At 48.8% G+C, this 24304-nt stretch overlaps 5 protein-coding genes across 6 annotated transcripts; 1 reads left to right on the top strand and 4 right to left on the bottom strand.

Annotated features, from left to right (window-relative positions):
• Nucleotides 1-299: 299 nt before the first annotated feature.
• On the bottom strand, nucleotides 300-5265 carry ankrd54 (ankyrin repeat domain 54). The gene is made up of 8 exons (XM_079366312.1): nucleotides 4569-5265; nucleotides 3468-3515; nucleotides 3262-3360; nucleotides 2973-3044; nucleotides 2543-2590; nucleotides 2124-2248; nucleotides 1918-2025; nucleotides 300-1753 (listed from the first exon to the last, which is right to left on the bottom strand). The coding sequence occupies exons 1-8, from the start codon at nucleotides 4969-4971 to the stop codon at nucleotides 1679-1681; spliced, it is 978 nt and encodes a 325-aa protein (XP_079222438.1). The 5' UTR covers nucleotides 4972-5265; the 3' UTR covers nucleotides 300-1678.
• Nucleotides 5266-5921: 656 nt separating this feature from the next.
• foxred2 (FAD-dependent oxidoreductase domain containing 2) lies at nucleotides 5922-10567 on the bottom strand. 2 transcript variants are annotated; one of them, XM_079366287.1, is made up of 10 exons: nucleotides 10204-10567; nucleotides 9218-9438; nucleotides 8814-9119; nucleotides 8488-8739; nucleotides 8017-8328; nucleotides 7772-7938; nucleotides 7513-7678; nucleotides 7159-7385; nucleotides 6801-6971; nucleotides 5922-6677 (listed from the first exon to the last, which is right to left on the bottom strand). In XM_079366287.1, exons 1-10 carry the CDS (start codon nucleotides 10249-10251, stop codon nucleotides 6445-6447), a joined length of 2103 nt encoding a protein of 700 aa, XP_079222413.1. In that variant the 5' UTR covers nucleotides 10252-10567; the 3' UTR covers nucleotides 5922-6444. The 2 variants fall into 2 exon arrangements, with proteins under 2 accessions (XP_079222413.1, XP_079222412.1); XM_079366286.1 differs by having other exon boundaries at nucleotides 9218-9441; nucleotides 10204-10566.
• Nucleotides 10568-11441: 874 nt separating this feature from the next.
• On the top strand, nucleotides 11442-13153 carry hmox1a (heme oxygenase 1a). The gene is made up of 5 exons (XM_079366318.1): nucleotides 11442-11545; nucleotides 11813-11924; nucleotides 12005-12220; nucleotides 12306-12578; nucleotides 12863-13153. The coding sequence occupies exons 1-5, from the start codon at nucleotides 11496-11498 to the stop codon at nucleotides 13022-13024; spliced, it is 813 nt and encodes a 270-aa protein (XP_079222444.1). The 5' UTR covers nucleotides 11442-11495; the 3' UTR covers nucleotides 13025-13153.
• A 435-nt stretch (nucleotides 13154-13588) lies between these two features.
• On the bottom strand, nucleotides 13589-18081 carry mcm5 (minichromosome maintenance complex component 5). The gene is made up of 16 exons (XM_079366282.1): nucleotides 17744-18081; nucleotides 17073-17199; nucleotides 16861-16989; nucleotides 16604-16776; nucleotides 16304-16459; nucleotides 16049-16215; nucleotides 15797-15968; nucleotides 15593-15704; nucleotides 15364-15507; nucleotides 15218-15283; nucleotides 14958-15134; nucleotides 14756-14868; nucleotides 14530-14658; nucleotides 14265-14407; nucleotides 13932-14059; nucleotides 13589-13812 (listed from the first exon to the last, which is right to left on the bottom strand). The coding sequence occupies exons 1-16, from the start codon at nucleotides 17911-17913 to the stop codon at nucleotides 13711-13713; spliced, it is 2208 nt and encodes a 735-aa protein (XP_079222408.1). The 5' UTR covers nucleotides 17914-18081; the 3' UTR covers nucleotides 13589-13710.
• Nucleotides 18082-18948: 867 nt separating this feature from the next.
• gcat (glycine C-acetyltransferase) lies at nucleotides 18949-23399 on the bottom strand. The gene is made up of 9 exons (XM_079366301.1): nucleotides 23075-23399; nucleotides 21257-21387; nucleotides 21073-21174; nucleotides 20840-20986; nucleotides 20272-20426; nucleotides 20104-20186; nucleotides 19797-19968; nucleotides 19410-19531; nucleotides 18949-19310 (listed from the first exon to the last, which is right to left on the bottom strand). The coding sequence occupies exons 1-9, from the start codon at nucleotides 23292-23294 to the stop codon at nucleotides 19159-19161; spliced, it is 1284 nt and encodes a 427-aa protein (XP_079222427.1). The 5' UTR covers nucleotides 23295-23399; the 3' UTR covers nucleotides 18949-19158.
• Nucleotides 23400-24304: the final 905 nt, after the last annotated feature.

Here is a 24304-nt window from a genome sequence, read left to right as displayed (position 1 = left end):
AAACTCTTTGGTCTGCTCTTACTTCCCTTCCATTTTCTGATCCAAACACAAACACTTCCGCAAATTAGCATCAGCTATAAACGCAATCGACGCTGTCAGACTTTTTTCTACAACAGCAATACATTGATCAGTCTGTGAATTCAAGTCATCGTTCTTAAATTGAATAGGCTTTAGCTCATACGAGTGCCGTCTATGTGGGGGGAAAAACCTGCTGTTGATATTTCAATGAATATTTTAAATTACATCATAAAAAAGTGAATTACACCTTCCTTCTTTTACATCAAATAATCAAGACACTGTTTTTCCTTTTTTGACAAACATGTTGATTTTATTGATTTACACGTGTTAACTTCCATCAACAGAAAAATCAAGTCTTTACAGCACGTTTCACTTAAAAACCAAACATGCAACGAAAAAGAGAAAGAAGGCAACATGATACAGAGATAAGAAAAATTTAAAAAGCACTGAAAACTTTCAAGAGAAATATGCCTCATAATCATCTTCAAAATAAGCCAACGTTGACAGGCGAAAAGAGAAAACGTCAACACAAAGTGACTCTCTCACACACACACACACACACACACACACACACACTGTATAGAGAGCTGAGGCCACACTGCACTGGTGGGCTTCTTTCTGTTGGCCTCCAGTTTTTCCTTCTGAGTTTCTCTTTATCCCTTAAATCTGAAATACTGATGTATGGTGGGTTTTTGTCTGTTATATTCAAACCATCTTCAGAGCTTTAAACAATAACAATCTATCGAATAGGGATGTAACAAAACGCACAACTCACTGTGTAATATATTTTACATTATGAGTTTTTATTTTTTAGTGTTGTAGTACCAAGACCGGTCCCGAGACCACTTAATGAAGGTCTTCTTGTCTCGATCTTAGACTGGGCGAACTCTGGAATTAAAATCAAGACCTCCACTGACAGGTTTCTTCCTCACGACAATGTAATTACTTCGATTAACAGGAAAACGCTTCTTTGTAAAAGAATGAACATTAGGGCGCGGTCACAACCTTTCTGGAGTCACAGTGTCACACGCCTGCTGCACACAAGACGATTATTTTTCATATTTAAAGGGATACTTCACGCATTTACATGAAGCTGTGTATCATTAGAAACATGGTAGTAGTGTTGAATGGTCGTCAATCCAACCCTCATTTTGCTCTGAGACGAGAAAAATATGTTTTTCTTTGCTTGAAAGTTTTCTTCATGTGATGCAAAAAGCGTCATATTGCATATTGGATTCACGACCATTCAACACTACTACCATGTTTCTAATGATACACAGCTTCATGTATATGGGTGAAGTATCCCTTTAAGGTCTCGTCTCGGCCTTGGTCTTGGTCTTGTCTCAGAGCTCTCTGGACCCGGGTATGTCTTGGTCTCGGTTAGCGTTAAAATTAACGCAAATTTTCAGAAAGCAACAGTTTCAAAAAGGAAACGTTTTAAATGTCATTCTTCATCATCTAATGCAGACCAAAGAGTGAAGCTGAAAGCAGACAGCACCCTCTGCTGGTTGAAAAGAGAATTGCACACAATTATTTTGTCTAATTAATTTAAGTCTTCATTTATTTTTTTTATGGATTTTGAGTTGTATCGTTACATCCCTGAAAATAGTAATCATCATTTCACGGTGGGTTTCCAATGTGACTCTCAGCACTTTGTCTTCTACCTGTCACCCAGATTTTGTTTCTGTAGACTGAGTGATGTGAAACTGGCCAACAAATCTGTCACCTCGTCCACCTGGAGAAACAAAAGAGCAAAATATCAACTACTCGATACTGGGCACCAAGGACTTTGATTTTTGTTGCCATGGTATTGAAACAGGTCTGGACATTGTTAGTTAGATATAGTTTAAATTTCCCTCACCCTAACGTATTTATAAATGAGGGTTTTGAAGGTCTCACCTGCTCTTTGGTGCGCGTGTGCTGCAGCTGTGTGGAAATGTGCTCCAGCCTCTCTTTAGCTTCGCTCTGCCCCATCGAGTTCAGATACTCCCTCAGCATTTGAATAATCTGCACGAGAAAGACGAGGTCAGACGCAGACACACAGACGTCCAAACGGTCCTGATGGACATGAATCTCACAGCCAGGTGAGTCGGCGCACGCCCTACCTGTGTGACTTCCCCTCTCAGCGTCTCTAAGCTGCGCGAGTCTCCCTCCTGCAGGATGTTGAGCTTCGAGCGAGCAAGATGCATCGGGGTCCGTCCTGCTCGGTCGAGGGCGTCCACACGAGCTCCTTAACGAGGACACAAATGTCTCAGTTATAAATGCTGACTAATAAGTAATGAAATACTCCTATTATTAAACCTGCTTAAGAATCAGTGCTGTTACAGTGCTGAACCTTTGCATTGGTTCTGAACCGGACCGCTTCGTGCACACGGGGCTATACTGGATTAAAACAGACCGGTAGGACAGATCCAACTCTGGGTCACAGTGATTTTAAATTCCAAATATTCTAACTTACCTCGAGCGTTACTGTGAAGTGAAACTAAAGTGACAGAGAGAATCAAAGAAGCTCTCAGTGTCTCACCTCCTCTCAGCAACGTGGTGATGACAGGCACGTGGTTAGTACAGGCCGCTGCACAAACAGGGGACAAGAATTCATTCAGAATATCAACAATAACACGCGAAAATAAAATGAGGACTGACTTTGAGTTCTGCAGACGAGTGTTGAATTTACATGAGAACATGAAACAATGAATTACGACTTGCTCGTCGGTGCAGAGTCAAACTAACATCATCTGTGTTACCTTCTTGTGTTTGTGGATCGGTCCTATTGTTTATAACCAAATGAGCATTTCAGTTCAGCAGAGTTTTACTTTCTCTTTCGAATGCAATAAAGTGTTTTGTGACGCTGTGCAGTTTGAAGTAAAAGGTTTGAAGTAGAGCAAGATGCGAGTGTGAGGTTAGTGACCACAGAGCTGCAGGTGCTACAGGCTGAGGGGACGGCTCTTTCTTACCCAGATGAAGGGGGGTATTTCCCAGACTGTCTCGCTGGTTGGGGTCAGCTCCGTGACTCAGTAGCAATTGCACTGCAGACATCAAAAAAATCAAAACACAACATCTAACACCACAGATCTCAACTTATGACTCAGAATGTAACAGAACCAAATGTGTAAGTACAACTAACTGATTTCTACAGAAACCCGGGATCACTCTGGAAATAATACACGAGTTCCTAAATGTGATGTATGAAACATCGATCTGCCTGCTTTTTAAAGTCTTCTCACTTTCTCATCAGTGACCTACCGATGCCCTCGTTGCCGTTGCAGGAAGAGAAATGCAGCGCAGTCCTTCCCTTGTCGTCTGCAGCACACGGGTCGATGTCATCCTGCAGAAGCTTTCGAACTACACACACACACACACGCACACACACACACACACACGACCTTATCAGCCTCCAACTGTCCTTCTCTTACAGCATTCACACGTCATCGCCTCGCTGTCAGTCTCACCTGTGTCAATGTCGTTGCTGTTCGCCGCCTCCCTCAGTCGTTTCACAGCTGCAGAGATAAGATATTTAAATGTTGCTTTACTTCTGCATGAGTGGGTTCAGCTTGACAAAGACATCATTCACAGGAAGCCTCTTTCAAAGGGGCGCTTGATGGAACAGGAACAGTGCAACGTCACGTAAACCTTTTCATCTGTGTAACACCGGGCTCTGATTGGATGGGAAGACATTGATTTCAACACATGATACGAAACATCAACCGGATCAGAACATTATTACCTTAACCTGTTGGACTATAACATGAATGAGGTTGATTTCCTCAGAGTCCTTACTGAAAACTGATTTGATTATTGTGTCCAACATAAACATGCAAAGCTTAAAAAAAAGAGGCTGAAACGAGAAACCTCCCCAAAGCTACAAGACAACAACAAACAGATACGAGCATATACACATCTAATCCTCTCAGGAGACTTCATTCATCTAAAGTGTTTTGGACGCCCCTGGGTTTGCCAGATATGAGAGCAGTTATCAGGTGAACAGGTGTTGCAGCGATGGAAGCGGGCAGTGGAACTGCTTCAGATAGAAGTGAATGTACCCGAGCTAAAAAGCCTCTACATGTTTCTAATAAGCTCCAGCAGCAGAAAGCTGCTCAAACTAGGATCAATGTTGGAGATGAAACATGGAGAGAGGTTAGAACGCAGAAAGCTTTACAGACCCATGCAGAGCTGGCTAAACACTGAAGCTACAGTGTCCACCACATGCAGAGCTGGCTAAACACTGAAGCTACAGTGTCCACCGCATGCAGAGCTGGCTAAACACTGAAGCTACAGTGTCCACCACATGCAGAGCTGGCTAAACACTGAAGCTACAGTGTCCACCACATGCAGAGCTGGCTAAACACTGAAGCTACAGTGTCCACCACATGCAGAGCTGGCTAAACACTGAAGCTACAGTGTCCACCACATGCAGAGCTGGCTAAACACTGAAGCTACAGCGTCCACCACATGCTGACCTGTGTGAGCATCCACTCCAGAGAGGAGGCTTATAGTTGTTGTTGACACATAACTGTATTTTGCCTAAAAAACAAAATAAAATATAATCTTACCGTAAATATCTTGTCCAATAGGACCGAGGTTCCGTACCGCCCTATGATGCCTCTTTGCCCGGCTACCTGTCATCTTCCCCGGCTTGCTCGTCACTCCCCCGGCGCTCAGCTCTGCTCGTCCGGGCTCCCACAGCAGGTGCAGGTACCTGAGCTCTTTATCGTCTCTCTGTCCGAACCGACCCAACACCACCTTACCCTCCCCGGTCCCACTGATCCCGAACCCGACAGCAGCTGAACCCGCGTCCTCCTCCATCACAGCCTCCGCGTCACCCCGCCGCTGCCCTGCTCCGCCCGCCGCCTCCCGCGTCTCCTCCCCGGCTGCGGGCTCCACGATGTACTCCCCCTCGGAGCTGGATCGTTCCGGATCCGAAGGGGTTGCTACGATTGGGCTCCACCCGTCCATGCTTCACCGTGGCATATGGATGCTGGGTTTACACTACAACCTCTGCATTTGTACTACAAGCTAAAAAAGGAAACGACATCCGGGGCCATCTCACGGCACGTCAGCACACAGACACCCCCGTTAACCCCCTCGATCCTGGGGTGATAAAACACATCAACCCGCTAAAGATCCCCTTCCGTCCTTTCAGCACCAAAATGTCTCCTAGTTCACAGTTTTATCTTTACAGACACAACAAGTAAAAACAGTGCAGCTCCACAGCAGCGAGGACCAATCAGAGGCCGGCTTGTTCTTTAGCGTTCGTCCAATAGAAGCTCCGCGAACGGATAGCCAATCACAGCGCTACATTTCACCTCTCTTTCCTTTCTTTTTTCTTCTCTTCAATTATCTTTATTTAAAATGTCAGAATGTGACAATAAAGAATTCTTCCGTAAGAAGTTAAATTTACGATTTTTATTTCAAGAAAAGAAGCATAAATTAAATACAATTATAAAACACGATGAAGTGTTTTAAAAGTATTAAAGTAAATGAAAGGCAACATTTAGAACTCCAGTTATTCTGTATTTTAAAGCAACTGTAATTATCTTTACATATTTGGGTCCCCTTTACATTATGTTGAGTTTTATACAATAAAAATCTCATTATTTATTCAAATTTTTTAATATTTAAAAGGGAAATGTGTAACTTTCAAAAATACTGTTTATAGTGATACCGCAGGGCCGTAAAACAAACTATCTAACAGCCAAATGATTGATATACAGCGACAAGTTACAGTTTATGTCACTTTTTATGTATAAATAATTTTTTAGCACCCACTATAAAGCAAACATTTAACTGCTGTAAAAAAAGGACTCACTGTCCACTGTCCAATGAGGCGCTGTAGAGTCTGTTTCACTCAGAGCATCAAGACTTTAATAAAATGTAGAGACAGACATCGTTTCTCAACCACAGTGAGACAACTGATTTCATCGTGTTTATTCAGGAACCATCATGAAACATAAAACACAATTTTAAAACCCTTCACCGATACATCTTCAGATATCTTTTCAATTCAATTCAAAAAACTTTATTTGTCCCCGTGGGGGCAATTCAAGAGATCTTATCATACATGTACATGATATGAAAACGTTGTAATATATAATGTGTATAAATATTTAGTGAGGAATAAAAATAAGGGTGCTCTGAAGGGACAAAGTGCTTCTCCAGTGATAAACAGACGACTTTCTGAGAAGAAGAAATAAACAGTTATTTCTTCATACTTTTCTCCTTTTCATTTCTTGTTTAAGACTCTTTTTATAACACAGACAGAAAACACTCTTTGGTTTAGAGACGTGTTTGTTTACAACCCAAAATGATTGGCACGCTGTTGGACGTGTTTGGTCGTGTGGAGGGAAACATCGAGGATAACAGAGGTAGAAAGTCTGAGGGACACAAACGGCGTCATGACCACAGATTCAACATGCTGGATTCAAACAATCAGAGGTCTAGCTTCAGCCCCGACGACACGGAGGCTCCAGCTCCAGACACGTAGTTGGGAAGGGCGGGGTCGGCTTCTGATGTGTCTGAATCTGTCTCAGCGGGCGTCGAACCGGCGACATCGACGCTCTGTCGCGGCTGGCGGTCGTGAACGACGCCCTGCTGCTTCAGGTATCCGTGCTGACAGAAGAGCGGCGGCTTTCGGTGAGTGAGGGAGAAACGGAAACATGATTCTGAAAGACACAAGAAGGTGATGAACGAGTAAAGCTAACGTTTCTTTTACGATGGTTGGAGACGACGGACTTAAAATCTGTTATTTAATGAGACATTGATTGGAAAGTATTAATGTTTCTCACCTGCATAGAAACTCCTGAGGTCGGTTTGGACTGCGTGCTCCAGGAAGCGTCTCAGCGGCTGAACGTGAGAGACAGGCCCCTCCCACTCCGTGAGGAAGTCCTCCACCATGTGGTGAATCGCTTTAGGTCGGGGTAGAGGCCAGCCGTGAGGACGGAGCTTCATATCTTTATCTGAGGGAGACAAACTTTGGGTTCAGCGTGTTGCCCGAGGACACTTCGGCAGGAGCTGGGAATCGAACCCTGAACCTTCCTCTTGTTATTTATGCTTACTCTGCACGTTATGCACCAGATCACGGCTTGTTTACACCTCTGGTTCGATGCTGAACTGTTTTTTTCATTGTGCAGCGCTTCCACTCACCTGTAGGGGGCGTGTCGTAGTAGTACAACACAGGGTGCAGAAAGTTGGACTTCCACGCTTTGGTCCAGTCTGTTTCTGCTCGGCTCCGGCCCAGGAAGTCGATCTTGGTCTTCCCGTACTGCATGAGGAGGACGATGAGCCCGCCATCGGACACGTCGTGACCCGACAGAGACGAGAGCTGAGGCAGAGCCTGCAGAGGAAACTCCTCCAGGTATTCACAGTGCGAGCTGCGGCGAGGACGAGACCGAATACTCAGACACCTAGTGTTTAAAACGGGTACTGCAGTCTACATTCAAAACATTAGAGAGAGCCGCCTCCCCCTCCTCAGGAGAGCCGGCGTGCCGCTCCTCTTACCCCCGAAGAAGCACGACGTCTCCCAGCACCTCGAACATCTGATACGTCCCGGAGGCCTCGCCGACGCGCTTCAGGATCCACGACTGCAGCTGCGAGGTCAGCAGTCTGGTGGAAGGCCACTTTTCACCGTGAAGACGCCGCTCGAGAACGCGATGAACCGCTCGCACTGTGGCACAGAGAGAGCACACAGATCCGTTCATGAAGACTCTGCTGACCTCTAAGATGACCTTCAGCGCAGCAGAGAAACGGACAGACGTACCCGTGTAGCGGAACCCGTGGACGAAGCCTCCGGCGGAGGATCGGTAGTCTCTGGAGTGAGCGGCGGTCCCCAGCACAAACAAACCCGGAGAGTTTTTACCTTCGTACCAGGCGGTTACACCGGGTAACCTCCCTTTGGCGTTCTCACTGTGAGGTGGGCAGGCGGAGCTGGCAGGAGAGAGTGCAAAGGTTAAAAAGGTACGAGCGAATGTGATTGGTCGATCGTTGTAAACTGTTCGTTCTTACCCGTCAAACACGCTGAAGTTGAATCTGAATCCAAGGCATCGAATCACGCGGTCGTACGGCTTCCTCATGGAGAAGTTGTCGTAGTGAAACCCGGGCAGCTCTTCTCCCGTCACGGCCGAGCCGTTCTTCTCGCCCTGGTTCTGTAAATATTTATTTAAAGTCAAATACAGCTTCCCTCTCTTCTCGACGCCCGGCCTCCTCCTCCTGCTCGGCTCCTCCCTCTGAGCGATGACGATCTTCTCCAGACGGGCCTCCACCAGCCCGTCCAGAGACTTCAGCTGGTACGTGTCCAGCAGCTCGTTGTTCACAGCTCTGAGGACGGAAACAGAAACCTTTCAAAATAAAAGCACAAATAACGATAGAAGGTAAAAGACCAGGATGTGAAAGTGGATCTCGATGCGTCGCCATGAACGACAGCTCGAGTTTAAAGCCGACACCATCCAACATGTTCAAAGAAATCTCCACCGCTACCTCAGATCTCCGACGTAGTGCGTCTGCCAGGCCAGCCGAACGGGGCTCGAACTGAGCATGTGCACCCGACTCGCGCTTCCCAGGATGCTTTGCGCCGTCTCAAAAGCAGAGTTCCCTTTGCCCAGAATCAGCACGGCCTGGTTCCTGTAGTCCTCGGGGTCGGTCGAGATGGACTCGTAGCCTTCGACCAGATCGGAGCCGGCGAACTCCACTGTCTGAGGAACCCACAAGCCGGTCGCCACCAGGAGGACGCTGACGGAGAGGAGGGGACACGATGAAGACGGGAGGTCATCCAGGGTCATGAAAGAGGTTTGACCTCAGGTTACCTGCACGTGTAGTCTGCCGCACGCTGGTCTGTCAGGATGTATCTCCTGCCGCCGGCTGACTGCACCGCCCGGATTCTGCCGACGTCCACGCCGTAGCGAACCTTCAGCCCGAGCTCCTTCACGAACACGGACAGGTAGGCGGGGAAGGAATCCGCCGGAGGATAAAACTCGCTGCTGACTCTTCTGAACAGCAGGTCGGGTTTGTCACTCAGCAGCGAGTTCCAGTCGTGGCGCAGGTTGAACTCCCGGTTCTGCCTTCCTGTGTGGATCTTATTGATGCTGATCAGCTTCCTGTGCCTGGGATACCTGAACACACACACACACACACACACACACGTAACTCTCTGAGTGGTGAGAGCGTGGCTCTTGATCTATAATATCCAGTTCTATACCAGGTGTCCTACTTGTTAAAGAAGCTTCCGGGTCCAGAGTTCCTCTCCAAGATGATGTAGTCTCGTTTGGCCTTGTTGAGGAAGTAGCCCATCTGCAGTCCCGCCGGCCCGGCTCCGAGCACGCAGTACTCGTAGCGGCGGGTGTCATTGTGCTGGTGAGGGTTACCAACGGAGCTCAGGACACAGCCAATCAGGACGAAGAGGATGCAGCGAGGAAGGCTAGGCTCCATAACCTGCTGGAGACGAGGAGGGCGTGGTAGTTAGGACGCTGTCATCTGATTGGACTGATAACAGCACTGCAACCTTCTGATTATTACAAGGTTATAAGACGGCGTTCCCCGCTCTCCGTGTGCCGGGACGAGACACTGATGGGACTTTCTGGGGGGCGGTGTGTAACCTCGCCTTGCAGAGGTAATAGTCCTGGTCGCAGCGGTTGCAGGTTCGAATCCAACCACGAGTTGATGCACGTTATCCCAAGTCTCACCTTCAAATTCCGGTTGTCACGTAGGAACATTTTAAACGTCGATATACCGGAAATAAAACTCCTAGACACGTGACAGTGGATCATTTCTTATTTCTAACGACCAAAAGTTGCAGACAGACTCCCGCACGCTGTGCAGGTGATGCGTTCAAGGACTCATCCAGCTCATGAAATAGACTTAAATGAAAGAGTCGGTACGTTTTTCGATCCTTAATAAAAACAAAGATCACGTGATATCGAACAGTATCGCAGGTTTCTGCAGCAGCAGGGCGATGATCTAAAGCTTTACACTCACACATCAACCCGTCAACCTTCAGCTAATCTTACAGTAAAGACAAAGAAGTGATTTGTCCCCGGAAGCTGCATCCAGCTCTCGGCTGCAGACCCCCCCTCTCTTCATGAACTCTGCAGCCGGCGTCCTCGCCTCTGCTCCGGATGCGGAGGACGTCACCGCCCGCTGGTCCAGATGTGTGCTCGGCTAACACAGGCTAAGTTTAAACACGAAGAGCACGCTCACCTGTTCACTGCTGTCGATCCCTCGAGCCCAACATCTGGAATCTAGCATGTAGCACTGCTGTCCAGTTAGCTACATGTTTACTATGGAGCATTTTAAAGCGTGTTATGTCTGTGTGTGTTTCCACTAGCAGCGCACCGAGCACAGCCCACTTCACCCCCCCTCAGGGTGCAGCACCAATGGAGGACTGCTTGTGTAAGGAGGGGGGGGGGAGGTTATAAAATACAAAGGAAGGCAGAGTCTGCTCTGTAAAGGGTAATTATCCTCTCTAGAAGTGATCCCAGAGGCTCTCACTTTTCACTTCCGGCTCTGCTTAGTGCACGAGAGGGAAGAAGGAGCAAAATGAACCAAAAGTAAGACTCAACTTAGAACATTATGTGAAGGAATAACATTTAAAAATACTGTAAAAAAAAAAAAAAGTTTCTCCTTGATATGGTGTGCTTTGATTTTAGCGCCCCCTGTGGACAAAGTGGTGCACTTAACCGCTGTGCCGACCTTCTGCACACTGTACAAACACTGTTGTGGTAAGGTAAAAACAAAGGTAGGCGATTTGAAAGGAGAACGGTTTACAGACCGAGGCAGAGCTGGCTAAACACTGAAGCTACAGTGTCCACCACATGTAGAGCTGGCTAAACACTGAAGCTACAGTGTCCACCACATGTAGAGCTGGCTAAACACTGAAGCTACAGTGTCTCTACATGCAGAGCTGGCTAAACACTGAAGCTACAGTGTCCACCACATGCAGAGCTGGCTAAACACTGAAGCTTCAGTGTCCACCACATGCAGAGCTGGCTAAACACTGAAGCTACAGTGTCCACCACATGGTGACCTGTGTGAGAGGGGGGGGGGAGACAGCCGGCTCCTTTAAAGCCCCTGAATGAAGTTTAGATGTAGTTTAGTTTAAAGGTTGTTAAAATAAAAGACCCTCAGATATAAACAGTACTGAAGCTGCCTTTTGATGAACTTTATGTTTTAACCGACTAAGTACAAAACTTTGTTTTTGTGTCATTTGGATTTTTGCCTCGTCATGTTTTCAGGTTTTCACAACACGGCCGAAAAAAAATCTGCTTCATCATGTTTAACCTCCAGTAAACTGAGCGACGTGACTCAGCAGTCTCACTTCCCTTCAGTGTGAGCCGCCTCGCTTTCAGGTCCTCATGTGAGTATAAAAGAGGGACGTGGAGGACGGACGCTCATCTGAGAGGAGACGACGACCGACCGACCGACCGACCGACCGACCGACAAACTGATCCACCAGCAACGAAGGAGAGAAGACGTTGATTCAGCCTGCGGAGATGGAGGTCATGAAGAGCGCCAGAAAGAATGACGAGGGAGACGTTGGAAGGTACGACGACAAACAGAACATATTTATTCTATTTGACAACACAGAACGAGACGATGTCAGATTGTTTGATGTAGTCAAGAAGATCCGGGAAGACCGGGTCAGGGGGCGTGTCCTTCTGAGAAGGTTGATCAAACTCCAAATGTCCAAATATCCCATCAGGGGTTAGGGTTAGGGTTAGGGTTAGGGTTAGTCCGCCCAGTCTGAGACGAGACCCGAGTCAAACCGTTTCTGATTCCTGATTCTGTGCTCCCCCTTTGTTCCCGGCAGCGACCTATCAGAGCGGATTAAAGCCGCCACCAAAGATAACCACGTCCGAGCTGAAAACACACAGCTGATGCTGAGTTACCAGAAAGGACAGATCACGCTGCCGCAGTACAAGGTGACGCCGCCACGTTCAGACCGGCTCAGTCTGCGCTCCCATTGGTGGATTATATTCATCTGTCTTCTTCTATGCTTCAGGTGCTGCTGTGTTCGCTCTACGAGATCTACAAGGCGCTGGAAGAGGAGCTGGACAGGAATTCTTCCCACCCGGCCGTCGCCCCGATTTACTTCCCTCAGGAGCTCGCCCGCCTGGAATCACTCGAGAGAGATCTGGAGTTTTTCTTCGGCTCGGCGTGGAGGAAGAGGGTGGTCGTTCCCGCCGCCACGCACAGATACGAGCAGAGGCTACGCGAGGTGAGTGGAGCGGGAAGACGTACTGCTGGGTTTAAAAAAGTCCACAGGAAGTCCCAGGCTGAGAGACGCTTCCTTGTCCTTTCAGATCGGCAGAGAGAAACCGGAGCTGTTGGTGGCCCACGCTTACACGCGCTACCTCGGCGACCTCTCAGGAGGTCAGGTTCTGGGGAAAATTACCCAGAAGTCTCTGGGGCTGAGCGGCAGAGAGGGGCTGGCCTTCTTCTCCTTCCCCGGCGTGAGCAGCCCGAACCGTTTCAAGCAGCTGTACAGGAGCCGGATGAACAGCGTCGAGCTGACGGAGGAGGAGACGGCGGCGGTGCTGGACGAGGCCGTCGCCGCCTTCGAGCTCAACATCCAGGTGAGCGGACAGACGCACGCCGCGGTGTCGCGTAATGATACAACACATGGAGTGAAACATTAGGATCGGTCTGCAGAGGGCGCTAAACAGCTGGTGTTGGCAGAACGCTGCAGGGCTGCCAGGTGAAGGAGATGTGAGAGGCAGCTGCGTGATGGTCACTGTGACCGTTAATAATCAAAACATGACTCGGCAGTTTGAACAAAAACAGGAAGTGAATCTCGTCCACGTTGCGACAGGAAGCTGCCAGATTGCTGACTTTTTTTTTTTTCTTCTTTTCTTTGCAGGTTTTTGACGACCTGCAGAAAATGCTGAGCGTCGCAGAGGACGACCAATCAGAGGCCGACGCCGCGAGAACGTCTCTGTTCCCGTCTTCACCCATCATGCAGTTCGCCGTGGGACTGTGCGTTGCCTTGACAACCATCGGAGTGGGGATGTACTCCTTGTAGACTCGATGTTTATTCAACATGAACACTCAGCACTTTACTCCTCGTGGGTTTTTATAACGGAGACATCGATATGAGCGCCCGCTTTTGATTCCACCGCCGCCGAAAACTTTACTTTGACCTTCCTGATGATTCTGTTTTGTGTGAAACTTCTTTGAATCACTTTGTGGCTGAAATGTGCTTTAAAAATAAACTTGTTTCAGTTCAACGCTGCCGATGTTTTTGTGCAAAAGCCACTTAAAGAAAAAAAAACCTTGTCCGAGGTCGTCCAGGGGGCGGAGCTACACGCTGACAATCGCCACAAAAAACAAACAGCCTTGAAATTACTCAAATTCGAAGGATATTCAAACATGTCGGGTCTTTTATTAGCGCTGCTGCACAGGAAGTGACGATTCATTCGACCAATCAACGGACTGCAGTGAGTAGCTCCGCCCCCTTCAGGGTCAGATCAGTACACTTGGCACCCCAACAGAGAAGAAGGTGCGGGTCAGTTATTTTGGTACCGAACTGAACCGGTGGAAACGGATCTTTATGAAGCAGAACAAACAGGAAGTGAGCCGGTTTGATTTGAAATATTTTACATCTTTATTCAGAGTTTTACATGTTTTTAAACGTCGTGTGTCGTCAGCAGAACAAAACTATTTACATGGAACAAGGTGAAGGACGCCGCGGCTCGGACACGCCCCCCCTTACTTGACCCTGTAGAGGACTTTCCTCTGCATGCGGTGCTGCAGCTCGCCGCGCCGCAGCATCAGGTGCAGGACTTTGTGGATGGCGTGTTCCGGATATTTCTGCGAGAGACGACGAGAAGAAGTTAGAACTCAAAGAATCAGCCGACTTTAATAGCTCCGCCTCCACACTGTAGCTCCGCCTCCACACTGTAACTCCGCCTCCACACACACACACTGACCTGTTTGGTGAAGTCTTGGACGATGCTGTGCTCGGACACCTGCGAGCCGATGGCGAAGCGTCTCTTCAGCTGCTTCTCGACGCGTGAGATCATTTCCTGATCCTCCTGAGACGTGAAGCCCTCGGCGCCTGAGGAGACACGTTAAGAACAGGAAGTCATCACAGGGACTCTTCAGCGATTGGACGAGACGAACGCAGACCAAGGACTCGTCCTTGAAAGCATTTTTGACTCCGCCTCGTCTCAGATGGCGAGGTTACGCCTTCCTGGCGTTCTGTTTTAACCTCGTAGATTCAGGGTCGATACACTGAAACAGTCAGGAAGTGAAAAACACACCTGATAGGCTACCGGACAGAGCGGCGTCCAGCGTGGACACCTGGAAGAGACGCAGGGCCTCGTCCACTTCCTCCTCTCCGGCGACCGCCTGCAGCTTCATCTTCGCCAACGACTCGGCGATGCGGATGACGGCCTCCAGCTGCCTGAGGACGAGAGACGCAGAGAGACATATTTAACCACACGGGCTCATCCGATGGTGTGACGCAGCACGCCGTTTGGACCCGGCGCCATTTCTCCATCGTTTGGTTTTAAAACGTTGACGTACCTGACGGTGATGGGGATGGACGGCCTTTTGTCCGTCTCTCTCTCGTGCTCCCTCGCCCCGCTCCTCATCACCACGTATCTGTTCTTCAGTTTCTCCGCGGCGGCGGCAGAAAGACGCGGACCGGATTTACTGCGAAGAAAAAAAACCCATCATCGGTGAGTCGAGCGTGAACGAGAAGCGGCGAGAACTTCTCGTGTCGTCACAAGAGTCACGGTAAGACGCTCACACTCTGGCGTAGGCGATGTACTTCTTGAAGGTGGCGAGCGGGATCTCGCCCTCCACGCCTTCAGTCTGCGTCTGAGCGCTCAGGTGGACGTTCATCACGTGGCGAGCCAGCGTCTGCAAACGGACGAGCATGTTTTTTAAAATCGTCTCACACACATTTCAAGCAGGGAAGTTGTGGCGGCGGCGGCGGCGTGCGGCCTCACCATGTCTCTCTGCTGGTCGTGCTGGTCTTTGATGATGAAGATCATGTCGAAGCGAGACAAGATGGTCGGCATGAAGTCGATGTTGTCCTCGCCCTTCGTGTCGTCCCAGCGGCCGAACACCGAGTTGGCTGCGGCGAGCACAGAGCAGCGGGAGTTCAGGGTGGTGGTGATGCCCGCCTGAGGAGGAGGAGGAAGGGGAGGAGTCAGCGTGTCGGTTAACCACAAGCGAGTTTTTTCAAAATAAAAGCCCCGTGTCGTACCTTGGCGATGGAGATGGTCTGCTGCTCCATGGCTTCGTGGATCGCCACGCGGTCGTCCTCTCTCATCTGAAGAAGAACAAAAGAAGCGTGAGCTCGCCGGGCGCTCAAATCCGCCGCCCCTCGCCGCCATCTCGACGACTTCTCACCTTGTCGAACTCGTCGATGCACACGACCCCGCCGTCAGCCAGCACCATAGCTCCGCCCTCCATGATGAAGCCGCGAGTGGCCGGGTCTCTCATCACCGAGGCGGTCAACCCGGCGGCGCTGCTTCCTTTCCCCGACGTGTACACCTGAAGGACACGAACCCAACGTGAATACAACCAGAACGTTCCCTTAAAACGCAGCGGACACGTGCTCGCCGGGCGCCGTCTTTACCCCGATTGGCGAACACCTCTCCACGAACTTCAGCAGCTGAGATTTGGCGGTACCCGGGTCTCCCAGCATCAGCAGGTTGATGTCTCCTCTGCGAGTGAGACCGTCAGGAAGCCTGCGAGGACGGAAAAGTTGACTCAGTGAGCCGATGGCGGGGGCTGCTGGGAAATGTAGTTCTTTATCTGAAGCTGCTCTGTCCCGTCTCACCTCTTCCTCGAGCCTCCAAACAGCAGGCAGGTGATGGCTTTCTTCAGATCGTCGCTGCCGTAGATGGAGGGAGCGACGGATCGAGCCAGGGAGTCGTAGATGTCCGGAGTGGCGGCGAGCGCCCGGAGCTCCTCCTCTTCCTGTGGCGAGACGGATCCTGTCGCACCGCGACCTAGAAGAGAAACAGCGGCAAACCGGGTTAAAATCCCCTAAACGCTGAAATCACGATCAAGTGTTCTTCTTCTTCTTCACCTGTTCCCTCCGTGTCCACCTGGATGCCGACCACGCGCAGGTAAGACGTCCGGATGCCCACGCCCGCACTTTTGTCTTTGCCGCCGGTCTTCACCGCCATCTTTTTAATGGAGAAGATTCCCACGATGGTCACTCGGTTTCCCGGGACGACGCGATCGCACAGATACCTGCGAGAGGAAGAAGAGGTCGAGTGTGAGTGAAGAAAATAATCTCTCAAATCTTTTTTTGTTGTCTCCATGGCGACAGCGTCCTCACCTGTCGCAGTAGATCTGCAGGTGTCGGGGCATCTCGCCGTGGGGGACAGCGTCAGGAGACTCCTGAAGGCGGAGCGTCTGAAAGTCGACGCACACGCAGCGGTCTGGGATGATGAAGTACGGATCCACGGGGCACTTCACCCTCCCGGCGTCCTCCCTGACAGAAGAAAGACGTCAAACATGAAAAAACGCTCGCCATCCCACAGAGCAGCGGGGACAACAACGCAGAGGAAGCAGAAGTTCAGCAGGACCAGCGGACACGGGTTCAGGAGCTTGATGGCGTGCGGCGCCTCGTACTCACTTGTTGCACTTGCGGGGCAGAGCGTAGCCCTGCAGGCCCGGAGGCAGCGGGATGTTACTGAGGACGCCACGACAGCCGCGACACTGCAGACACACCTTGGTGGCCTTCGCCCTCACGGCGGTGGCCGAAATGATGATGCCGTGCACCTTCACCAGGCGAGACACCTGCTCCGACTGCAGGAGGAGAAAAACACGGATTAAAATAAAACCAAACATCACTGCTCTGAATGGGACGCACACGAAGTGGCGTGCAGGTACCTTGAGGCCGCGGATGGAGGCGTGATGTGCGTCGCTCTTCAACATGACCTGGATGTCCTGAACCGTCTCCTCGCCTGCAGGCCGGGGGCGGGTCACTTCATCCGCCACCTCCTTTGCAGCTTCCTCCAGCTGGAAAACAGACGGAGCAGTTAGAGGAAGGGGAACACGGAGAAGTGAGTCGGGTTTCATTACGGCGTTCGTCTCAGACGCACCAGCGGCAGGTTCTCAGTCGGCAGCTTGTACAGACAGTCGGACAGATCCTCGTCGAAGCTCGCCAAGTCCTCCATCTCCACCTCCACCCAGAACTCCCCGAGGGTGTAGTGTCTCTTCAGCTCATCTCTGGTTGGGAAGGAAAACACAAACTTGTTAATGTTGATGAACAGCTCATCTTTCTTTAATATTTCCCCTTCTAATTTTTTTTTTGCAGATGAGCAAGGCATCGAACCCACAACCTTCAACATCTGATCTTGTTTTTTTTCTTGTCCACCTGATGAAAGTTTATCAACCCGACAACTACAGTCAAAAGTTCTTATGCTCAACATTTTAACCATTTTCTACAAAAAGAAAGAAGCAGGAGAACAAAAACAACAGAGTTCAATCAAATGTGTCAAGTTACGCCAAGGCTACACACTACATTTCCCAGAATGCAACCTGACAAGTTCTTGCAGAGGACAGCGTGCTTCTTTTTGTGTCGTCAGACTTTAAACATGGGCTTAACTCTTTATATCACGTACATAACTTTAAATAAAAGATTATTTTGTGTTGTTTTAATCACACACGTCATTATGAGCTGCTTGGTTTCCGGTTTTAAACAGACTTCGTTTCTTCTTCTGGTGTTTTTAAACGCTACCCTGAGTTACTTCACGTCATAAAAAACCCGTACCTGTATTTATAGGTGAATCCGGTTCGGTCGGTGCCCTCCCTGAACTGACGGAGAAACTCTCGGAACCGTTTCTTGACCTGAGTCCTCTTCAGTCCGCCCTCGTCCCCGCCGGCTCCCTCTCCTCCGAAACTGTCGCTGTAATAAACTCCCGGGTCGTCAAATCCGGACATGTTGATCCAGGAGAGTTCACAAACAACACCAGGAAGAAAATAAAAACCTGAAGAGTCGAGAAGTTCACCAAGTTTGAAGTGAAAAACACGCTGGATGAGACTTGCGAGGCGCGAGCTTCCTCCGTCTCTGTTTCGCGGGAAAAACTCAATTCCTTCCTGTCTGTTTCGCGCGAGTCGCTTTGAGCACCGCCCCTCTCGTGGTCTCTGATTGGCTGAAAGCTTCTACCGTTTGTTTCTATTGGTCAAAGCAGGTTTTTTAGAGGCAGGTCTCTGAAAAAAGGGGCGTTTCTTAGCAAAGATGGCGCGAAAAAGAACAAGAGTGTCAAAAACAAAAGAACTGTTTTAACTGCAGCAAATTATAACTTTTAAACTCACTTAAAATGCACATTTTTACACTTTAACACTGATCTAAAGGCAGCTCACAATGAACAAGAGTGTTAACTGGATTTACCAATAATTATCTTCTTAAATGTGACCACATCTTTTAACCTTTGTAGAAGAATATGGTTAAGATTACACTCCATTTTATTTCCTTAATTAAGAGCAGGTGGTCAAATAAAAGCTTGTGAGTAGCATGAAGTTGTCTATGACATGAAACAAAAAGTTAAAGTCCTCATGAAAGGAAACTTCAAGAGAATGTAAGGTTGTTCACACTGCCACCAAAAGTGACCTGAATCCATGTTTATGTAGTCTGACGTGTAAGAAATGTCCCCGTTGCTGTATCAATAAAGGTTTATGTAACTCATCTAATAATGGAAAACACCTTATCGTTTGTCTTCTAAGCCTCAACGTTCATCCGTCATGAGAACAAAGGAGCAGAAACCTCGAGCACAACCAGACTGATGAACAGCCGTCTGATGAAACCGCACCGAGTTTGGAAAATGGGACAGAGGGAGATAAAAGATGCTTTTCCCGAATTTTGCTCAGAATTTTCCCCGACACAAGAAATGAGAAATCAGAATATTAAGGGAAACATTTTATGCTTCATCTCATATTTAAACGTGCTCCTTTTTCTCCTACAAAAACAAACAACACTTGTTAACAAATGGGTTTTATTCAGCTTAGCAGCACACTAAATTAACATGACATCATTTGACCTACAAAGTGTAACTGATAATTCCATCGGAAGCGTTCACGGGCGTCGAGTTTCAGGCAGCAGGTGTGCACGAGCGAGCGTTCACTTCGGTTCAGTAATTCACACTTAAAGCACGTTTCCTTCTTCCTCTCTCTCTCTCTCTGCGGTTTTCAGGAGACGACTCCGTGTTTTCTTCCCGTCTGGATGAAAGCGTCGACGCAGTGGTCGATGTCTTCTTCTGTGTGGGCGGCAGAAATCTGAACGCGGATTCTGGCTTTGCCCTTGGGGACGACTGGGAAGGAGAATCCGATGACGTAGACGCCTGGGGAGGGGGAGAGAGACGTTTACAGAGCTTGTGATATTTTCCGGATCGTTCATGCACACCAAATGTTCACGGCAGGAGGAGCTGAGGAGATCTCACCGAGCTTCAACATGTCATCGGCCATCACAGAGGCGAGCCGGGCGTCGCCGAGCATCACGGGACAGATCGGGTGAGCCGAGCCTGCGATGGTGAAACCGGCCTGCGTCATCTTGTTTCTGAACCTGAGAGGAAAACAGGAAATAAAGACACGTTCACACCAATCCGATCAGGCGGTTTCTTCTGTGAGAGGAAAATAAAGAGGTGCCATTACAGGCTCCATGTTTCAGCATCATCTGTTCATTCCTGCACGCTCAGTGATTCTGCATCCAGGAAGTGAAGCTCACAGCGGTACGAGTCGGCCTGCAGGCTGCACGTGGGCGTTCCTTCGCACGCCGACATGAACGGCTTCAGTCTTGTTTTGTTGCAGATGAACAAAGTTGAACTGACCTCATGGTTTTGGCCTTCATGCTCTGTGCGATCTCGCTGGAGGCGAGCAGCAGCTCCACGGCTTGGGTGGCACAGCCCACCACAGGAGGGGGGAGGGAGTTGGAGAACAGGTACGGTCTGGAGCGCTGCCTCAGCAGGTCGATGAGCGGCTTCGGGCCGACTGTGTAACCGCCTAAAAGACAAAAGTGTTTCATGTATGAATATGACACGAGCACGCGGTCGACTGTTTGCATGACACGGGGGACAAAGTGTGCCGCCATCGTCGCTGTGAAAAAGGCTAAAAGAGGCAGAGGGGGCGGAGTCGTACCGGCGGCTCCTCCCAGAGCTTTTCCCAGGGTGGAGTTAACGATGTGAACGCGGTCCATCACTCCCAGGAGCTCGTCTGTCCCTCTGAAAGAAAAAAAAAAACCAGGAAGTGCTTTTATCAGTCTATCTCGTAGTCATGGTAACGAGAGACCTTGATGAGGTCACCCACCTGCCCCGGGGTCCCAGGAAGCCCGTGGCGTGGCATTCGTCTATAAACACCATGGCTCCGTACTGTTCAGCCAGGTCACAGATTCCCGTTAGAGGAGCCACGTCTCCGTCCATGGAGAAGACGCCATCGGTCACGACGAGGCGCATACGAGACGACTGATGAGACAAAAAACAACAGAGAGTCACATAATCGTCCAATCAATACTCGAACCCTCACCGGACCTCGTCACCTCGGGGACAACTACATTTTACAAAACTCAAAATGCATGAACTCTTCTGAATCACTGCGTCGAACGCCTCGGACGATGGCGAGCGTTTATCATGCTCGCCATAAAAACGTCTGATCGATCAGCGTTCTGCTCCTGCATGTTGGAAACTGGATCCAGTCGTCCATTTTCTTCTGCTTATCTGAGGTGTGGGAGCAGGTGAATTACGACCACCTGGACTTCCCTCTCTACATGGATGTGAAGCAGGTCTGACCCGAGACAAAAGCCCGGCTGTCTAAGCTCCTCCCCCTTTCTCTAAGACTGAGCTCAGCTAGACACACACACACACACACACACACACACCTGAGACTCTTTGAGTTTGTTCTCCAGGTCGCCGAGGTCCATGTGTTTGTAGCGCAGCCTCTTCGCTCGGCACAGACGGATCCCATCGATGATGGAGGCGTGGTTCAGCTCGTCGGACAGAACGGCGTCGTCCGGGCCGAGTAACACCTGGATTTAAGAGGACGGACTTTTAAACTTTGACGGCGTTCCAGTGAAAAGTCAAACCTCATCGACGGCCGCTTGCTTCCACGTACCTCAAACAGTCCGGCGTTGGCGTCGAAACAGCTGGCGTAGAGGATGCAATCTTCTCGCTCGTGAAACTCAGCTAACTTCTGCTCCAGGTTCTTGTGCAGATCCTGAAACAGACCCGAGTGACAGCTGAGAAACAGACTCACCTGCCCAGTCCGTTAAACTCACTTCATGACCAGATGATCTCACCTGTGTGCCACAGATGAACCTGACAGAGCTCAGCCCCGCCCCGTACGCTTTCAGAGCATCGATGCCCGCCTGCACCACGGCCGGGTGACTCGACAGTCCCAGGTAGTTGTTAGCACAGAAATTTAAAATCCCTGACAGAGAGACAGAGAGAGAGAGAGAGAGAGAGAGAGAGAGAGAGACAGACACAGAGAGAGAGGGAGAGACAGAGACAGAGAGAGAGAGACAGACGGAGAGAGAGACAGAGAGAGACGGAGAGAGAGACAGAGAGAGAGAGACAGACGGAGAGAGAGACAGAGAGAGATGGAGAGAGAGACAGAGAGAGAGAGACAGACGGAGAGAGAGACAGAGAGAGACGGAGAGAGAGAGAGAGAGAGACAGAGACAGACGGAGAGAGAGACAGAGAGAGAGAGAGAGACGGAGAGAGAGAGAGAGGGAGAGAGAGACAGAGAGAGAGAGACAGACGGAGAGAGAGACAGAGAGAGACAGAGAGAGATGGAGAGAGAGAGAGAGACAGAGACAGAGACAGAGAGAGAGACAGAGAGAGACAGAGAGAGATGGAGAGAGAGAGAGAGACAGAGACAGAGACAGAGAGAGAGAGAGACAGAGAGAGAGAGAGAGACAGAGACAGAGACAGAGAGAGAGAGAGACAGAGACACAGAGACACAGACACAGAGAGAGAGAGAGAGAGAGAGATTAGAGCACAGGAAGGGTTTCGGTGCGTCTCTCCTCAGGGACAATGCCTGGGATTAAAGTCACGTTCACACATGAGAGGTCACGTCGGGGAGTCAGAGGGCCAATCATAAAGCTGCAGAGTCGATCTTTCACCCTGCAGCGTAAACACAACACAGACTCTCTGCAGGACGACAAACACGGGACAGACAGGCTGCAGCTGGGACTTCATGATGTTCTGACTAAATCAGGTTTCTTTCACAGACACTCTGGATATGAGCTTGCATTCCTCGTCCACGTCTCTGTAAGCTTGGGATAAATCTTCAAGGTCTAAGATGAAGCCGACTCCTTCGTCCTGAAGATTTTTCAAGGTTGTGAATAAAAAAAAAAGAAAAAGCGATGACTAAATGTTGTCTTCAGAGGAACGCTCCGACCACGAGACTCTTCATGGAGAAAAGGGCTTTTCAGCTGCGGCTTCAAAAAGACAAACGAGGTGAATAAAGGAGGAAAAACATAAAGACTTGTACAAACATAAAGATCCTTCATCACATCGCTCCCGTCCTTCAGCAGCTCCGTGGGCTCCACCGCCCGCTCGCCCACCTGACCCGCCTGACCCCCGCCCACACACCTCTTGAACTCCCTCTCCATTTAAATCTCATCTCAAAACACTGATTATTTTCCTTCCTGTCTTCTCAACAGTCTCACTGTAAATGTGCTTTAAAGGTTAATTTATAGATATATGTTGTTTTTTAATCTCTGCTTCCAAATGTGACCCTGAGTGTTTAAAAGGAGCCTTTAAATAAAAAGTATTAGTACACATGATTAGACCTGAGCTTTGTTTCTTGTACTGCAAAATATAGAGCACTTTTTTTTAAATTCAAAGTTTAAAAGTGACCTTAAAGTCAGCAATATAGAGCAGGAAGTTCATTTAACTTTAAATTTCTTTTAATGCAGTTAAAGAGAAAATAACAACTGTGTCAAAAAGAAACATTATAAACACTGTTATAAATGTAAATAAAGCCTTCCTGAATGTGTCAACAAACAAACAAAGTGACTAAAACCGTATTATATGTAGTTATGGTGCGTGGTGCGTTCACGGACCGCTCTCTGACGTTTATGTGAATATAACGGCTGTTACCGTAAACTCACCGCTCTGGCTGCCGTCCACGGTGATCTGAGGTCCCTGCTTCGACGTGATGATCCTCTCCGCCTTCCACGTCCCCGCCGCTCGGATACCGTCCAGCTCGCCCTCCAGCACCGCTCGGGCTTCGGCGACAGCGGCGAAGCTCCGGTTCAGAGCCGGGGCCGAGGGCCGCAGGACGCCCCGGAGAGGCTTCACCAAACCCCGGGCAGCTTTACCGAGAGACATGACGGTCAAACTGAGAGTTTCACAAGGCTGTCAAACGCGCACGAGCTCTCAGCGTGTAACACTAGAAACTGGGCGTGGCTACGTCATATAACACGTGGGCGTATCTATGACGGACCAATCAGATGAGAGACATTTTGCCAGTTGGCTTGTTTTGTCCAATCAGGATCCAGTATAGTATTTACCCCCTGGCTCAGGTTTAGCTGCAACTTGTTGCCGATTATACTTCGACATTTCGACCTTTTTCCAACTTCTAACGACTTTAAACCTTTTTTTTACCTTAAAACAACGACATACATTAAATACAGACACTCTTTTTGTGTTAAAATAAAGATTTAACCCGACTACACACAAACAGGTCGACCCTTTTTATCCTCTTTGAGCTTGTTTGAGTAATCTACGGCAGCCCGAAGAGGACATTCAACCATACATTATATTTAATACAGTTTCTCAGGGATAACCACTTAATATTAAAGTCGTGTTCTCAAGATCTTAAAGAGTGAACCACTAGACTACCAGCAACCCAAAGGTTCAGATCTTTATCAGCAATTTGTAAATTCCTTTCACACAAGGTTTATTCTGAATCATTGTTCGTATGATTAATAACTTATTCTGAAAACTATTTGTACCTTGGCTTTAAAGATACAGAGTAGACTTTCATTACTTAAAATTGCAAATTCCTTCTTGTACGACTACGACTTTAATCTCTAAACAAAATGTAATCTCTTACAACGATTTTCGCCGCATCGTGAAAAACCAACAGTTTTTATCCCCAAAAAACAAACAAAAAAAAGTCGAGCTCTTGAGAAAACCCCTAAAATGTACTCGTTATCACAGGAAGACAGAGTCAAATAAAAAGTGCAGATACTTAAATTCAAGTAGTCTATAATGTAATTTTATAATAAGCTGTTTTCTGTGATGCATTTTGAAAATCTGTGTTTTGTTCGTTAGCTAAAAGCTGCACATGTTGACGTTCTGGTCCAATCGTTTCAAAGTTCAAACAGTCAGTCTGT

This window comes from Symphodus melops, assembly GCF_947650265.1.
Source record: "Symphodus melops genome assembly, chromosome: 17".
NCBI lineage: Eukaryota > Metazoa > Chordata > Actinopteri > Labriformes > Labridae > Symphodus > Symphodus melops.
The sequence above is the reverse complement of the archived record's forward strand: the minus strand, read 5'-3'. Positions and strand labels throughout refer to the sequence as shown.

What these genes read in the sequence shown, in the direction of transcription:
- ankrd54 (XM_079366312.1), bottom strand. Translation starts at nt 4,971, where the DNA reads ATGGACGGGTGGAGCCCAATCGTAGCAACCCCTTCGGATCCGGAACGA. An exon ending in CACCACGTTGCTGAGAGGAG is followed by an intron (nt 2,249 to 2,542) that starts GTGAGACACTGA and finishes GTCCTCGTTAAG; the next exon opens with GAGCTCGTGTGGACGCCCTC. An exon ending in TGAGAGGGGAAGTCACACAG is followed by an intron (nt 2,026 to 2,123) that starts GTAGGGCGTGCG and finishes TTTCTCGTGCAG; the next exon opens with ATTATTCAAATGCTGAGGGA.
- foxred2 (XM_079366286.1), bottom strand. Translation starts at nt 10,251, where the DNA reads ATGCTAGATTCCAGATGTTGGGCTCGAGGGATCGACAGCAGTGAACAG. An exon ending in GGATCGACAGCAGTGAACAG is followed by an intron (nt 9,442 to 10,203) that starts GTGAGCGTGCTC and finishes CCTCGTCTCCAG; the next exon opens with CAGGTTATGGAGCCTAGCCT. An exon ending in GACGTCGTGCTTCTTCGGGG is followed by an intron (nt 7,386 to 7,512) that starts GTAAGAGGAGCG and finishes TCCTCGCCGCAG; the next exon opens with CTCGCACTGTGAATACCTGG.
- hmox1a (XM_079366318.1), top strand. Translation starts at nt 11,496, where the DNA reads ATGGAGGTCATGAAGAGCGCCAGAAAGAATGACGAGGGAGACGTTGGA. An exon ending in GACGAGGGAGACGTTGGAAG is followed by an intron (nt 11,546 to 11,812) that starts GTACGACGACAA and finishes TGTTCCCGGCAG; the next exon opens with CGACCTATCAGAGCGGATTA. An exon ending in CCTTCGAGCTCAACATCCAG is followed by an intron (nt 12,579 to 12,862) that starts GTGAGCGGACAG and finishes TTTTCTTTGCAG; the next exon opens with GTTTTTGACGACCTGCAGAA.
- mcm5 (XM_079366282.1), bottom strand. Translation starts at nt 17,913, where the DNA reads ATGTCCGGATTTGACGACCCGGGAGTTTATTACAGCGACAGTTTCGGA. An exon ending in CCTCCATCCGCGGCCTCAAG is followed by an intron (nt 16,777 to 16,860) that starts GTACCTGCACGC and finishes CTCCTCCTGCAG; the next exon opens with TCGGAGCAGGTGTCTCGCCT. An exon ending in CTGCAGATCTACTGCGACAG is followed by an intron (nt 16,216 to 16,303) that starts GTGAGGACGCTG and finishes TTCCTCTCGCAG; the next exon opens with GTATCTGTGCGATCGCGTCG.
- gcat (XM_079366301.1), bottom strand. Translation starts at nt 23,294, where the DNA reads ATGTCTCTCGGTAAAGCTGCCCGGGGTTTGGTGAAGCCTCTCCGGGGC. An exon ending in CCAACGCCGGACTGTTTGAG is followed by an intron (nt 20,987 to 21,072) that starts GTACGTGGAAGC and finishes TCTTAAATCCAG; the next exon opens with GTGTTACTCGGCCCGGACGA. An exon ending in CGATGACATGTTGAAGCTCG is followed by an intron (nt 19,311 to 19,409) that starts GTGAGATCTCCT and finishes CCCCCTCCCCAG; the next exon opens with GCGTCTACGTCATCGGATTC.